The following is a 14,838-nucleotide window of genomic DNA, read 5'->3' on the forward strand; positions in this document are numbered from 1 at the left end:
CTTTGTATGGTGCACATGTGTTATGTATATATGTATACATGTGTAGGTGCACATGTGTACATGCACATGTGTGCATGCACTTGATGTATCTTGATGATTGTTGCTGTCAGAAAACATGAGGTTGTCAGGCCCTAATGCTGAGTTTACACCCCCACTTCTGCCCAGGGTGGAGCACCTCCCACACCACCAAGGCTGAGAACATACCTTGGTCACCATTTCAGGTGTCAGAAGGCCATCCTCCAGGGGCTGTGGTGAGGGGGTTGGACTGGGAGACCCCCTGTCACATTTCCCAGTGTTCTGCTCCTTAGTGACCCGCGGTCGGGTGTTTTGAAAGATCTGAACAATCAGGAGGTTGATGGGGAACATGAGGAGAGAGCTCTCCAGCCCAGTCATCACTTCTTGCCAAGTAAATTCAATTTTACCTGAGGCAGAGGAAGGGAAAGTTCAGTGGGAGAGTCTCTTCCTCTTCCAGGAGGTGGCCATGCAGTAAGGATTAAACTTGCCCAAGGAGGGGTCTGGCCCCTGAGTTGCTCCTACGAGGTGACCTCTTAAGCCCTTGGGATGTCCTGCCTTGTAAAACCTTTGTTTACCTGGGGTCTTGGGTCACACTGTATAGTCTATGCTAACAGTGTGATTTATGGTGGGGACCTTGGCCACATGGTATTTCCTCAACCTCTGGAGGAACTGGAGGATAAGGCTAGTCATGCAGGGGAGCAGTCACGTCCACGTGAACAAGCCCCAATAAAAACTCTGGACAGCAAGGCTTGGGTGAGCATCCTGGTTGGCAATACTCTATGTGTATTGTCACATGTCATTATCAGGAGGAATGAGCACTGTTCACAACTCCACTGGGAGGAAACAACTAGAAGCTCCCCGGTTGGTCTCTCCTGGACCCTGCGCCATGTGCCTCTTCCCTTTCCTGGTTTTAATCTGTGTGTTTTTTTTCTCTGTAATAAGTATGAGTATAATTGTACAGTATTTCTGACTTCTGTGAGTCCTTTTAGTGAATTATTGAAACAGGTGGTCTTGGGAGCTCTGGAACTGTGTGGCATTTCTGGAGCAGTGACAGCTCATCTTCACCAGCTACTCATCTTCACCTGACTGCCATGACAGTGGGAATTACCCAAGTCCATTTTTTGCTCAGCTGGGTCCTTGGAAACACCCCAAAACATGATACTGGTCAGCATGGTGCAGAGGAGCAGGGAGAAGCAGCAGGACACCCTCTGGACGCGGGTGAAGTTGCTCCGAGCTGAGCAGCTGAAGATGGAATACCAAATGTGTCTGTCCTGGAAGCCCATGGAGGTCTTCATGAAGAACAGGTGGCTGTGGACGGGCAGGGAGAGAGGGACAGCCACTTAAGGAGATAGGATGGGAGAAGACTGGTCTCTTTGGAATAATCTTGGGATGAGAAGGTGGGGTTTGTTTCTAAGATTTATCATCTATTTTTCTATTGTAAAAGAAATATATCAACCTGGCAGTATCACTTAGAGTTAATGATGGGGACTCTCGACCGAGTGGGCTAGACTGCCCTCCTACTAGCTGTGTGACCTCAGGCAGGTCGCTTTACTCTTTGCACCTCAATTCACTCATCTGTAAAATGAGGGTAATAACAGAACCTGCCTCACCAGATTGTCGAAAGGATTAACAGTGATAATTCTTATAAAGCATTTGGCAAAGTAGCTGGCATATAGGTGAATGTTCATCAGTGTTAACAATTATTACTTTTGTTATAATTTTAAGGTAATAATAGAACTATAATACTAGTATTTGTTATAATTAAAGCACTAAAAGATAGCAGTTAAAATTCCAGGCTCTGAGTTCAGACCCAGTTTGAGAGAATTAAAATTGACAGATAGGGTCTCTGAAAATGGTACCACATTCCCCTTAATTCGTATCATTTCTCTGTGAATACAATGTAGTTTAACCACAGGAGCTCTCAAGGGCCCAGATTCTCTTGATTGTGTGCAGAGCTGATATTCTCAGCTGGCTCTGTTCTTATTGGTCAATGCCAGCACCCTCCAGGGTTGTATAATACTTGGATGCCACCCTGGGGTGTGTGGGTGGCTTGGACTCAGAGTAAAGGTGTATAAAGAAAGAGGTCAGTTGCCAAAAACAGCAATTTCCAAATGGTTGTTCTATTCATTCAACAAATATTTGGTGATCCTAGCGCTTTTGGGCCAGTGCTCCACTGAGCACCAAGGATTCATGGACTAATGACACGCTCCTGTCTGTAGAAAGCGCCTTGTTTAGTTTTTAGGCATCACATGTTTTGATACAATTGTAGAGCCTAAGACCATCGGAAAATACAGATATTTACATTACGATTCATTAGCAATAGCAAAATTACAGTTATGAAGTAGCAACGAAAATAATTTTATGGTTGGGGGTCACAACAATATGAGGAACTGTATTAAAGGGTCGTGGCATTAGAAAGGTTGAGAACCACTGCTCCAGGGCCTTTCATTCTTAACAAGAAAAACTGATTGGTCATTAATGTTACACACTCAAAGCTACCCAGTCCTGCTAGCTGAAATGTGCTTTTATTTGGCTGCGCCTGGATTGTGATACAAGTTCCCTAGAAATGAAAGAAGAAAGAAAAGAGCATGTGCTTAAAAAGGAAAAAAAAGAGGGGGGAAAGTACCTGAATTGTTTCCTGTCCTGCTCTGTGGCCACTGGAAATACTTTGTCAAGGACACAGTCTCCGACATCGATGGACAGCCACAAATTGCAGAGGAAATACCACTTCCTGCCCATCGCCAGGTCATGCACCAGCACCCGGCTCACGTACCTGGAGAAAGGACCCACACTTTTGAGGACAAGGTCAGGGGGACAAGACTTTTTTGAACACCTTTGCAAACCTGAGCCCAAGAACAAGAGCTCCTGTAAAGAGAGATTTTATTTATTTTTTTTCTTCACTGTTCTCGATGCCTTGATCAAAATGCCCTGATCAGTAGGTGAATTTGGCCTCATGTAGGGTGTTCAGCTAGGGTAGAGAGCCAGCTGTTGAAGGCCGCCATATTTTCACAGTTATGATGCTAGAAACCGTTAACCCCAACACAGGGCAGCAAGAACAAGTGAAAAGGAAATACAGGTTATCTAAATGTGTGCATTCAGGGAGGTGCAGACACAAAATTTGATCCTCCCACAGGCTTCCTTCCACCCAGAGAATGAGCCTACTATCCATCTTGGACTCAGGACTTTGCAAGTATCATCTAACCTGAGTTAGAAGAGATGAAATCATCTCACCTCTGCTGGAATGTCAGATCCAGCAGCAGCCAATTTCTCTGTTGCCTTACAACCAATAAAATAGTAATAATATCAGTAGCCACTCCTTTTGCAGAGCATTTACTGCATAATAGAGACTAAACTAAGAAGTTCTTTAAAAAAAAAAGATTTTTTTAATTGATTTTAGAGAGAAAGGGAGAAGGAGAGAGAGATAGAAACATCAATGATGAGAGAGAATCATTGATTGGCTGCCTCCTGGAGGAATGGAGCCTGCAACCCTGGGCATGTGCCTGACCAGGAATCAAACTGTGACCTCCAGGTTGATAGGTCGATGCTCAAACACTGAGCCACGCTGGCCGGCTAAACTATGAAGTTCTTTACATCCATTTTCTCATTTCTGGGAGGACAGCCCTGTCAGGCATGCCAGAGCCACGTCTGTTGAGGTCACACAGCCTGCTGGGGAGGCTGACATCCAGTGACTGGTGGATGCAGTGCCTGGGCATGATCAAGACCTAGGCATCTCAACACAAGTCAGGACAGCTCCAGAGCTCCCTGGGGAGTGTCGGGGAGCGAGGGGGTCAACCGGGCTGTTTTGGGGCTGCATCGATACTTCTCTCTCTGCTCATCCTGCTTCCTTCCCTTCCTTCCCAGAGGTGACCCCCGATACTCCTTAATAAACACCCTGCATGCTCAACTCCATCTCAGAGTCTGCTTCATGGGAACCAACTACAACTGAAGCACTTAAAGTATTAATGTTTAATCCCTTAGGTAAATCAAAGGCAGCAATATAAATGCTGTGTTTTTCTAAAGCTGCCAGCCGATGATGGGGTGGTCAGGCTGGAAACCACTCATTTGGATCACTAGCTTTGACCTCAGATAGAATGGGGAGGCGTCTTGGCCTTGAACTTGCCAGCTGTGTGACTTTGGGCAAGTCAATTATCTTCCCTGAGCTTAGGTTTTCCTCCTGTAAAACGAGGATATTAACAGTACTTGTCCCTGAGGGTCATTGTGAAGATGACCTTAGCTTAGTATTCAGCAGCGGCAGCTTCTTCTACCAGAGAATCAGCTCAATGTCCTCTTATTGGGCAGGGTTTGTCTTCATGATTGGCATCTGTTCCCATTTTACAGATGCTGAAACAAAGAGCTAAATGATAGGTTGATGCTGCAAAAGTGCTAAGGGTGATAGCATTGGACACCAGGGCTGCAAGTTCTAGTTTCTCTCCTAGATACTGATTCAATCTCTGTGGCCCCTGGACTGGTGGTCCTTTCTTTCCTTTTTTTATTGTTTAAAGTATTAGATGTCTCCTTCCCCCTCCCCACTGACCCCCCCACCACTCCCACCCCCGAGGGCAAGCCCCCACTGCCCCAGTGTCTGTGTCCATTGGTTATGCTAATAGGCATGCTTACAAGTCCTTTGGTTGATCTCTAACCCGCCCCTCCCCTGCCTTCACTCTGAGGTTGGACGGTCTGTTCAGTGCTACCTTGTCTCTGGATCTATTTTTGTTCATCAGTTTATGTTGATCATTGTATCCCACATATGAGTGAGATCATGTGGTATTTATCTTTCTCCGACTGGCTTATTTTGCTTAGCATAATGCTCTTTGGTTCCATCCATGCTATTGCAAATGGTAAAAGTTCCTTCTTTTTTGTAGTGACATAGTATTCCATTGTGTAGATGTACCACAGTCTTTTAATCCACTCACCTGCTGATGGGCACTTACTAGTAGGCTGTTTCCAAATCTTAGCTATGGTGAATTGTGCTGCTATGAACATAGGGGTGCATATATATCTTTTCTGATTGGTGTTTTTGGTTTCTTGGGATATATTCCTTCAAGTGGGATCACTGGGTCAAATGGGAGTTCCATTTTTAACTTTTTGAGGAAACTCCATATTGTTTTCCACAGTGGCTGCACCAGTCTGCATTCCCACCAGCAGTGCACGAGGGTTCCTTTTTCTCCACATCCTTGCCAGCACTTGTCATTTGTTGATTTGTTGATGATAGCCATTCTGACAGGTGTGAGATGGTACCTCATTGTGTTGATTTGCATCTCTCGGATGATTAGTGATTTTGTTACTAATTGTGTTTTGATTTGCATCTCTCGGCCTTTTCTGTGTCCTCTTTCGAAAAGTGTCTATTTAGGTCCTTTGCCCATTTTTTGATTGGATTGTTTATCTTCTGGTGGTCCTTTCTGACCCTCAGTTTCCTTATCTGTGAAATAGGAATCCATTCCATGTGTCGTTCAGAGGCCTGTGAAGATCAGCAAGGCAGCAAATGCACAGTGCCCAGCCCTGGCCTAGGGCTTAGTAGGTTCTTGTGGTTTGCTCAACCCCTACTCACCAGGATGGGCCGGTCCCCTAAGTTGTCATGCCACAGCCGCAGGCTCCTCAGTTCCCCCAGGGGGAACAGGGTGGAGAGTAAGAACACATTCACTCCTCCTTGTTCAAAAATCGGAATGTCAGGGTCTGACAGGTGGTGGGGCTCACTCTCTCCATCCAGGCCATATAGGGTTATAGTCACCTGAAATCCAGAATCCAGAGTGGCCAGCGTACATGGTAACCAAGCCCCAATGGCAGTATTTCATTGGAAATGTAAAAAACAAACAAACAAACACAAGGAAAAACAGCAAGCATGGCCCTTTCATCCTCTCCTCTCCTCCCATGTTGGACCTGCCTGGTTATTTTTTAGTTGTATGAAGATTTGGGGTGATATTATCTGTATTCACGTCTGGTGGCCTTTTCAAACTTCTCATATATTTATTTGTAAGGGCTGTAGAGCAGGAACTGGTTTCCCCCCTAACAGCTATATTCCAGTGTCTCCCAGAGGGCCTGGCATTGAGACATGAATGAATGAATGTCCCCTATGTTGAAAATACCCAGGCTTTGCTGCATATCTACCACTTAGGAATATTAGGGATAGGGCCCAGGAATCTGTGTTTTTCTAAAGCTGTCCAGGTGATGCTGATGGGCATGCCTAATTTTCTGTGCTAGGGGAAATCAGACTAAAACTATATCAGATTGAAATGTGACTGCAACTCTCCACGAAGAGAAATGGCCTGTGCATCACAGGTATCACTTCCTGTTAAGGACTCCTCAGTGTCAAACAAAATGAGATGGTTATTTCATGAGCTGGATAAAATTGTATCCTACTTTTTTTTGTTATGTTTTTGAATCCTACATTAATTTAACAGATAGTTACTGAGCACTTACTTTGTTTTAGACTGCTGGTTGAAGACCTAAGACACAGTAATAAATAAAAATAAAACAATTTTTAAAAATAAATAAATAAAAATAATAAGATTAAAAAATAAAAAGTAAACAGATAAATGCCCTACACTAATGAAGCCTAATATCAATTTTGATAAAATAAAGACAGAATAAAAATGTCAGTTCTGTCTTCTTCACTTTCTCCTCCTTACCTGTGTTCCTTGGAGCCCTCAGTTTTGGTAAAGGACCCTTGGAGGCTGCTGCAAGGGATAATGTATCTGAGGAGGGATATGGCGTAGGGAGGGCAGACCTAACTAAAGATGCTGAGACATCACAGAGACAACCTGCTGTATGCCCCTCAGCTAAATGTTCAAGGATTTCAGAGAATCTATAAAAAAGTAAAATAGTTTCTTTACTACCTTCAGTCAGCCTGTTCAAGGACTCAAGGCTCAGTTTGACCTCTTAGCTAGATGCTAGCTAATCAGTTTACTTAAAAAATATAATGTAAGACTCATTGTTTTCAAATGGTGGGCATTTTTTCTCTTTCCTTTCTTCCCTCTCTCTTATAAATTCTCTTTTACCTGTATTCATTGATCATTTTATTGATTGTTCTTCATATGTGAGCAAATTTGCATGCAGGTGACCAACTGAGTTATTCCTTGATAGGGATAAGAGAGATGACCAGTGGCACTATGCTAGACTCCAACTCTCTATTAACCAACTCCTTTTTCTTTTTAAATATTGGGGCTTGGGGTGATATTTTATTTGACAAAAAGATTCCTATAAAAAACAAAAGGCAAGAGAAAAACACACACACCCTACAGCACCAAATCCACTCTGCTAAAGTAACCCAACAATGGACTGGCAAGCACTTTGCTGAGTGTCACATGCTGATTGACTGAGCGACCTTGAATGGTCAGGTACCTTTGAGGAAGTAGCTGGCCCTCTCTGATGTCCCATGTAGGCTGTCACCAGGTAGTGGTACTGGGCAAAGGGATCATTGTCCTCCAGTACTGTGACCTTCACCTGGACAGAAGGATTAAGTCAGGAGGACTCTGCTCAGTGGGTTTATCCACGGCACAGCAGCCAACAGTGAGCTGGGCATTCATGACAATTAAAGGGGGGAAGCAAAATTATGTATGCTATTTACTTATTCCATCAGGTGAGAATAGAGAAAAACAAACACTTTTAAAATAAAAAGTTCAAAATGCATTTTTTATTAAATACGACCTAAAGTAGTCGGATTGGAAATGAACTTGGTATTATTAAGCTGATAATGTTTGATCTGGTGAATGATACAAACTCTGTTTATATATAATTTGTTGTAGCATTTGATAACCATATTGTGCCTCTAAGGGATTTTAAAAAATATTTTTATTTATTTCAAAGAGGAAGGGAGAGGGAGAGAGAGATCGAAACATCAGTGATGAGAGAGAATCATTGATCGGCTGCCTCCTGCACACCCCCTACTGGGGATTGAGCCCACAATCCGGTCATGTGCCCTTAATTGGAATCAAACCGAAGACCCTTCAGTCCGAAGGCCATAGCTCTATCCGCTGAGCCAAACCAGCTAGGGCTAAGGGATTTTAAAAGGAATGAATGTTAAGGTGATTAAGCAAAAAATAAAAATATTTTCAAAAGCTGTGATGAGATGCTCAGATCTGTCAAGGGAGGGCTTGTTGCCCCAGTTGCTGAGGTGCTGTTGTCAGGGATGCAAGAGCCACCTCTGTTGAGGTCATGCACCCCCCTGGGGAGGCCAACATACAATGGCAGATTGATGTGGTGCCTGAGTGTGATCAAGACTTGGGCATCTCAACCCAATTCTGGAGAGCTCTGGAGTTCTCTCTGGGTCGGCGGGGCAGTCAGTGGGCTGAATTTCAGCTCAGCTTCTCTCTCTACTCATCCTGTCTCCTTCCCTGCCTTCCCATGGGCTGATCCCGGGCATTCCTTGATAAACACTCTGCATGCTAAACTCCATCCCAGACTCTGCCTTGTGGGAATCAAACTACAGCTAAGCACTTAAAGTATTAATGTTTAATCCCTTGAGTGAATCAAAGACAGCAGTATAAACGCTGCAGCTATTTATCTTAAGTGCCATATCATCTTAACACCCAAGAGGTGTTGCTATGTGGGGAGAGGGCAGAGAATAGAAATGTTTCAGAGCTTTGCGCCTGCATACTAGCGTTCATTTATGTGCTCACTCACTCACAGATATTTATTGGAGGCTCACTATGTGTCAGACATGGAGCATATATTGGAACAATAATCAGAACTTTGTTGTTGTAATTTGTTGCACAATGTGTTGTTTGATCTTGTTTCTATCCTCAGACCTGTCTTATGATCAGAGTTCAAGGTTTGAATTCTGCCTCCCAGGAGGGTGGCTCTTGACCAGTTAATTGTGCTCTCTGATCCTTGGTTGCCTCCTCTGTAAGATGATAGAGGTATTGTGCAGTAAAGGGTGAACTCAGCAAGCTTGGGTTGTCCAAACCCTGCACATTTCAAAGAAAGGACTGGCTCTTGTCCAGATTCTGAAAGATAATCTATAACTCCCCAGAAGATCCAGTATTATAAGTATGTCCTTGAATACCTGGGGCCGTGGGCCACAGCAGGTAGTCTATGCTAACAATGTGATTTCTGGTGCAGGCTCTGAGCCATGCTGTATCAATTTGACCCTGGGCAGGAGTGGGGTGGTTTGTTGGAGACTATATAAGGAAAGTCAGTCATGTGCGCACTCCATACCTATGTGACTGACCCCCAATTAAACCCTAGACACCAAAGTTTAGGTGAGCTTTTCTTGATGGTAATACTTTGCTAGGAGAATTAAGTCTGTCCATACAATTCCATTGGTAAAGGGCAACTGGAAGCTCTCACCTGATCTCCCAGGGACCCCTTCCCTTTACTGGTTTTAATCTGTATCCTTTCACTGTGATAAACTATAATCATGAGTATAACAGCTTTCCTGAGGTTCTGTGAGTCCTACTAGAAAATCATTGAACTTGAGGGTGGTCTTGGGGGACCCTCAACACGGTACTTTCTTCTTAGGGCTATTCTGAGTATTAAATGGGGGTAATGCCTAGCATATAGTAAATTCTTAATAAATGATCAATATCATAATCCTTGTGATAATTTTATGAAAAAGAACATTTTTACAGATAAAGAGGCTGGGGGCTGGCTTGCCTGAGATGATTACAGGGATCAAGGCCTAGATTTTCGTCTAGCCTCTTGGTTCCCCATCTGGGCTCCATTCCCTGGAGCTCCTGCAAGGGTTCACACCTGCTTCTCCCTCCCATTCCCCAGGACCATCAATCTCACCTTGGCCTGATCCTGAGCATCCTTCCTCCTTGCCCAGATCACCACCAGCACGCAGGTCACGAAGAGATAGCCCACAGTGGTCACAACTACTGGATTGTCCTCAAAGGTGGCAAAGAGCTCTCTGGTCTGGCGGACATCAAGGGCATTGGGCATCACCAAGAATGTGCTTCCAAAGAAGGTAAGATGGTTGCAGAGGCAGTGTCTGGGAGGCAGTGGTTCGTGGCCCCACCTGCAACCGCAAAGAGGCCCTGGTAGCAATGCGAGTACATCCCTGAATGGCTCAAGCCCAAGGGAGAGTGATGAGAAGTGGACACTGTCCTGAGAAGAGGCTAGGGAGCCTGTTGGGGGACCAGTTTCAGGATTCTGTTTGGGTTTTTAAAATTTTAATTAAAAAATAATTTTAAAATGAGGAGAACATTGCCTTTAAGAAACATCTTTGGCCGAGGCCGGTTTGGCTCAGTGGATAGAGCGTTGGCCTGCGGACTCGGGGGTCCCAGGTTCGATTCCGGTCAAGGGCATGTGCCTTGGTTGCGGGCACATCCCCAGTGGTGGGTGTGCAGGAGGCAGCTGATCGATGTTTCTAGCTCTCTATCCCCTCTCTCTTCCTCTCTGTAAAAAATCAATAAAATATATTTTTTTAAAAAAGAAACATCTTTGTATCCATCACTCTCAATGGGCAACTGTCCACCTTGTCAGTCTGCTTTGCCTTTTGTAGATAAGTATTGCAGGGCAAGCTGAAGTCCCCTCTGTCCCTCACCCTCCACAACCAACCATTATCACACTTCGGTGTGCATCATTCCAGTCCATTCTCTCACCTGATGCTCATTCATTGTACAGATATTTGTTGAATGCTAATTCTAGACCAGGCAATGGGCTAGGTGCTGAGAGGACATCCAGGGTGACCAATGCTAGGGACTTTCCTGCTTTTCAAACTGAACATCTTAAGTTGGCCATCTTACACTGAACAGCAAAGGAAGACCAAGACTGGGGGAACCATGCTAGGAAAAGGGAAAGGCAAATATTTCATTCTAAGCTGGTGTCTCAGCACCAGGAAAGTATTCCCTAAACTTGACCCCCCTTCCTTAGCTCTAGGCATCTGGAGCCCTTGTCCTGGGCTTCTCCTTAGAAGGGTCCCATTCTAGCTGTCCTTGGCTGTGCTCCGATACACAGGATGAGGCATTGGGGCTGAGGAGACATTCCCACCACAGCACATACCACCTAGCTAGGACTAGGGCAAGGCCTTGGGTGACCCTGAAAATGAGTCCTCCTTAAATTTTGCTCTCTTGGTGCCTCACTTGACTTATCCTACCCTTTCACTTTTAAACTGAGGCTCGGGGACCTGGAACCTCAGAATTCCTTGCTTCTAGGGCCCGCACTGACTTATTCCTCAGGATCATCAGCCTGAGTAGGTGGGGCATGTGGGTGGAGCTTGGAATACTGTCCCATGTGGTATGGGACAATGAGGTTGGGGACAGGGAGACAGGAATGGGCGAGGGCAGGGACCCTAGCTGTGCTCTTAATGTATACCCTGCACTTAGAAGCAAGCCTTCCCTAAAGCCCTCGACCAGTTTGAATTCTCCCCCCCAGGGCCATTTGGTGGGTAAAGAGGATTTAATTCAACCCCACAACCCAGAACCACCCTTTCTTTTTTTTTTTTTTTCCAGAACCACCCTTTCAATTCAGGGTACACCACAAGGTGAAGGAAGGAGGAAGCAGGAAACACTGGCATGTGGAAAGTACTCTGCTCAATGCCTGGTAAGGAAGAATCTGCCATATCCCAAACATGTCCCCTTTTCCTTAAATGAGCCACCCAACAAAGGCATGGCACCAACTGTTCATTGATGGATTTCAAATGGGTCTTAGTCCCTTGTGTGTTCTGTTGTTTTTCTCACTGTTTCCCAATTCTGGCCAGAGCATTTGGCATACAGCTGTGAGGCTTATGGGAACACTTGGCACACCCGGAAGGGGTGGGGCTAGTTTCAGAGAAGAAACCCAAGCAGGTGCCAGTAACAAGACCATCTCAGTGCTGGGAGCCCTGGGACCAGATCTGATTTATGTCTAAGATCTTTGCCCTTCTGGGTTTTCACAAGACTTCCGGGGAGAGGAAGAAAAAGCCGTTTTCTCAACCTTTTCTAGCATGAGGACCTCTTTTAAAATTTGAAATTAATCTGTGCAACAGTAGTTGTGCCTTTAGTATGGCTCTCAGACCCCTTGCAATATTTCTGCCTTTACCCCGTGACGAGGTCTGTAGTCCATAGATTTGGAACCTTCTTTAGCTATTTAGAGGATTCATTGGTGGTTTTCCATGCAAACTTGATGATCCCATTTACTTATTTATGGCCCTCAATGACCTCGACATATCTGTATCTGTATATATATCTATAATAAGCAGCAAGTACACAATGTTGGGTACTTTTCATCTGTGACACACTTTCACATAGACCTTTGTACATCCACATTCATGTATGTATGCATTAGTAAGTGTATATATGTATTTTTTTATTGATTTCAGAGAGGAAGGGAGAAGGAGAGGGAGATAGAAACATTAACGATGAGAGAGAATCATTGATCGGCTGCCTCCTAAATGCCCCACACTGGGGATCGAACCTGAAACCCAGGCATGTGCCCTTGACCAGAATCGAACCTGAGACCCTTCATTCGGCAGGCCGACTCTCTATCCACAGAGCCAAACCAGCTAGGGCAGTAAGTGTATATTTTAAATAACACAATAAGCACCCAAGCACCCACAACTCAAAAGCTAGGAACTTCCCAATAACTTACTTTTAGTGAAGTGGTCCTTTCCCAACCTGTTCTCATGCTTCTCCCCACCTACCCACCATGCTGAATCCCATGTTCATTGTCTCCTTGATTTCTATTTTATGTACAGTTTTGTCTTTTCTATATTCATATTGGCTAACACAGCCATCTCTTTACTCTATGGAGCACTCACTGTGTGCCAGACACCACACTAAGTACCTCATACCCCTAATCTCACCTAGGTTCCCACCTCCAACTACAAGTATCTTTGTGCTCATTTCCAGACGGGAAAGCTCAAAGAGGCGGGTGACTCGTCCCAGGTCACCTTGCTAGAATTGATGAAGTGGGATTGGACCCAAGTCTGTCTAATGGTGGAGCCCTTGCTGCCAGCCCCTACACTTTCTGAGCCTCGGGCATCTGAGGGCAGCCTGTAGCGGGCACTCTGTGCCAGCAACATGGGGATCAAACAGCCTCTGGGAGCAAGGACTCTAGGAGGTCACCACACAACCAGGGTATTGTTCATAAGGAACAAAGACCTGTGCTGCAAGTGGGGGGACCTGCTGTGCCTTGGACATCTCAGTGCCCCCTCATCTCTTCCTGGTGCTCTGGGAACTCCCCATGTGTGGCAGCTGGAAGCCAGGGCAGGAGTTGCCATGGCAGCAGAAAAGGACCTGGAAGGAGCTCGCTCTGAGTCCCCTTCTGTGACTCTGTTGCAACCTGACCTCTTATGCTACTGTAACTGGCATCATTTGACATGGCATGTGCCATAGGTTTCTTGTCTGTGTCCTCTGCTAAACTGAAAGCTCACTGGTTTTTCTCACCGTTATATCCCCACCAGTTGGCCAGGCACATGGTAACTATTTGTAGAATAAATGAAATAAGGCATTTATGGTCTCGTAGGTGGAGACAGATGTGTGATAAATTTGAGCTAGAAATGGAGGCTGCTGTTCTTGGGGAAAGTATGAAGTGCTGTGGAAATCCAACAGAGGGAGACTCAGACATCTGAGAAGCTCCCTGAAGAAGGTGGCAGTGGGGTGGGAGATTGAAGGGTGAATAGGTATTGTAGGTAAGAAGGGCATTCTAGGGAAGAGAACAGCATATACAATAGCATAGAAGGGGGAAGGGAGATACTGATACCACAGCGATGGCTTCTGATGGCATCAAAGCCAATATCTGCTACCAGCACACTTGCCTTCTTGGGAGCAGAGCTGAACTGACCCAAAACAGGGATTTAATTGCAGTTAATAGAGCCATGTGCCATCCAGGGGCTTAGTGAGACTGGCCTGGGCTCCGGAGAAACAGTGCCTCATATCGCTAAGGCTTATTCTCTGGAGGCAGACAGACCTGAGTTTGAGTCCCAGCTCTTTTACCTACTAGGTGAGAAATTCGGGGCTAGTTAGTTGAATTTCCCGAGCCTTTGTTTTACCATCTGTAGAATGTGAATACCAACTATCTTAGAGGGTTATTGTGAAGATTTGATGAGATAACACAAGAAAGCATGGAACACAGCACCATGGAATAGAATAAAGGACTCCTTGGACATGACACTCTGGCCTCTTTCCACAACCAAGTCAGCAGGGCTTCCCAGCCATTTGTCCATTCGTTCAGTGGTCATTTGTTCCTAACAGTGAGCAAAGCACATTGCACCTGTCTCGTGTGACTCCCAGTGCACTGAGGGTACAGACATGGTTCAGTGATCTGAGAGGATGTGAGCTACTACTCCGCTTAGTCCATGGAGGAGACGGGCCTGTGTGCTCTGAGTGTTCACAGAAGGAAATCTGAGCTAACCAGGGCATTGAGGAGTTTCTGGAGGAAGTGACATTTCAGCTGGAATGTGACGGAGGAGTTAATATCACTGAATGGGGGTTCGGGGTGCGTTCCCAGGCACACATGCAAAGGACCCAAGGAGGGGCTGATGGTATACCAGAGGCACTAAAACAGGACCCTAAAGGAGCAGGACGCACCCCACCAAGCTGTTCTGTCTTCTTCATTTCCTCCTCCTTACCTGGCACCCAGAATTGTCCCAAGTTTCCTGGATCTCATCCCAAAACACACAATGGGAAAGGAAGGTGGTGATGCCAACTGTGAGGTCTCTGCCAGGGGTCAGCTCCAGGTCAGACTCGGGGATCACAGTCAGATAGTAGACACCTTCTCCAAAGTGCAGGTCCTCTGGGCTCAGGATCCATGTGGACAGCCCATCTGCAGGAAATGGGGCTTAGGGTCAGCCTGAAGCCTTGTGGAGACGTGGCTAACATCATAGAAAAGGGGGACTGAGGTAATTTGCCAGGAAAGCTGACCCTGATGGTCTCCCCAATGTGCTAGCAGTACCCTCTCCTCCTT

General features: G+C 45.5%; 1 protein-coding gene across 1 annotated transcript in view; it reads right to left on the reverse strand.

Annotated features, from left to right (window-relative positions):
• The window catches only part of LOC307092479 (polycystin-1-like protein 2), a gene marked incomplete at both ends in the record, with an annotated part of 78,534 nt that overhangs the window by 25,502 nt on the left and 38,194 nt on the right, over window positions 1-14,838 (reverse strand). Inside the window, 9 exon segments of the mRNA XM_079759759.1 lie at window positions 205-422; window positions 1,124-1,323; window positions 2,642-2,788; window positions 5,564-5,571; window positions 5,573-5,743; window positions 7,354-7,455; window positions 9,742-9,943; window positions 9,945-9,970; window positions 14,504-14,697. Of these exon segments, the coding sequence (XP_079615885.1) occupies window positions 205-422; window positions 1,124-1,323; window positions 2,642-2,788; window positions 5,564-5,571; window positions 5,573-5,743; window positions 7,354-7,455; window positions 9,742-9,943; window positions 9,945-9,970; window positions 14,504-14,697 (1,268 nt within the window).

This window comes from Cnephaeus nilssonii (assembly GCF_951640355.1).
Source record: "Cnephaeus nilssonii genome assembly, chromosome: 20".
Taxonomy (NCBI): domain Eukaryota; kingdom Metazoa; phylum Chordata; class Mammalia; order Chiroptera; family Vespertilionidae; genus Cnephaeus; species Cnephaeus nilssonii.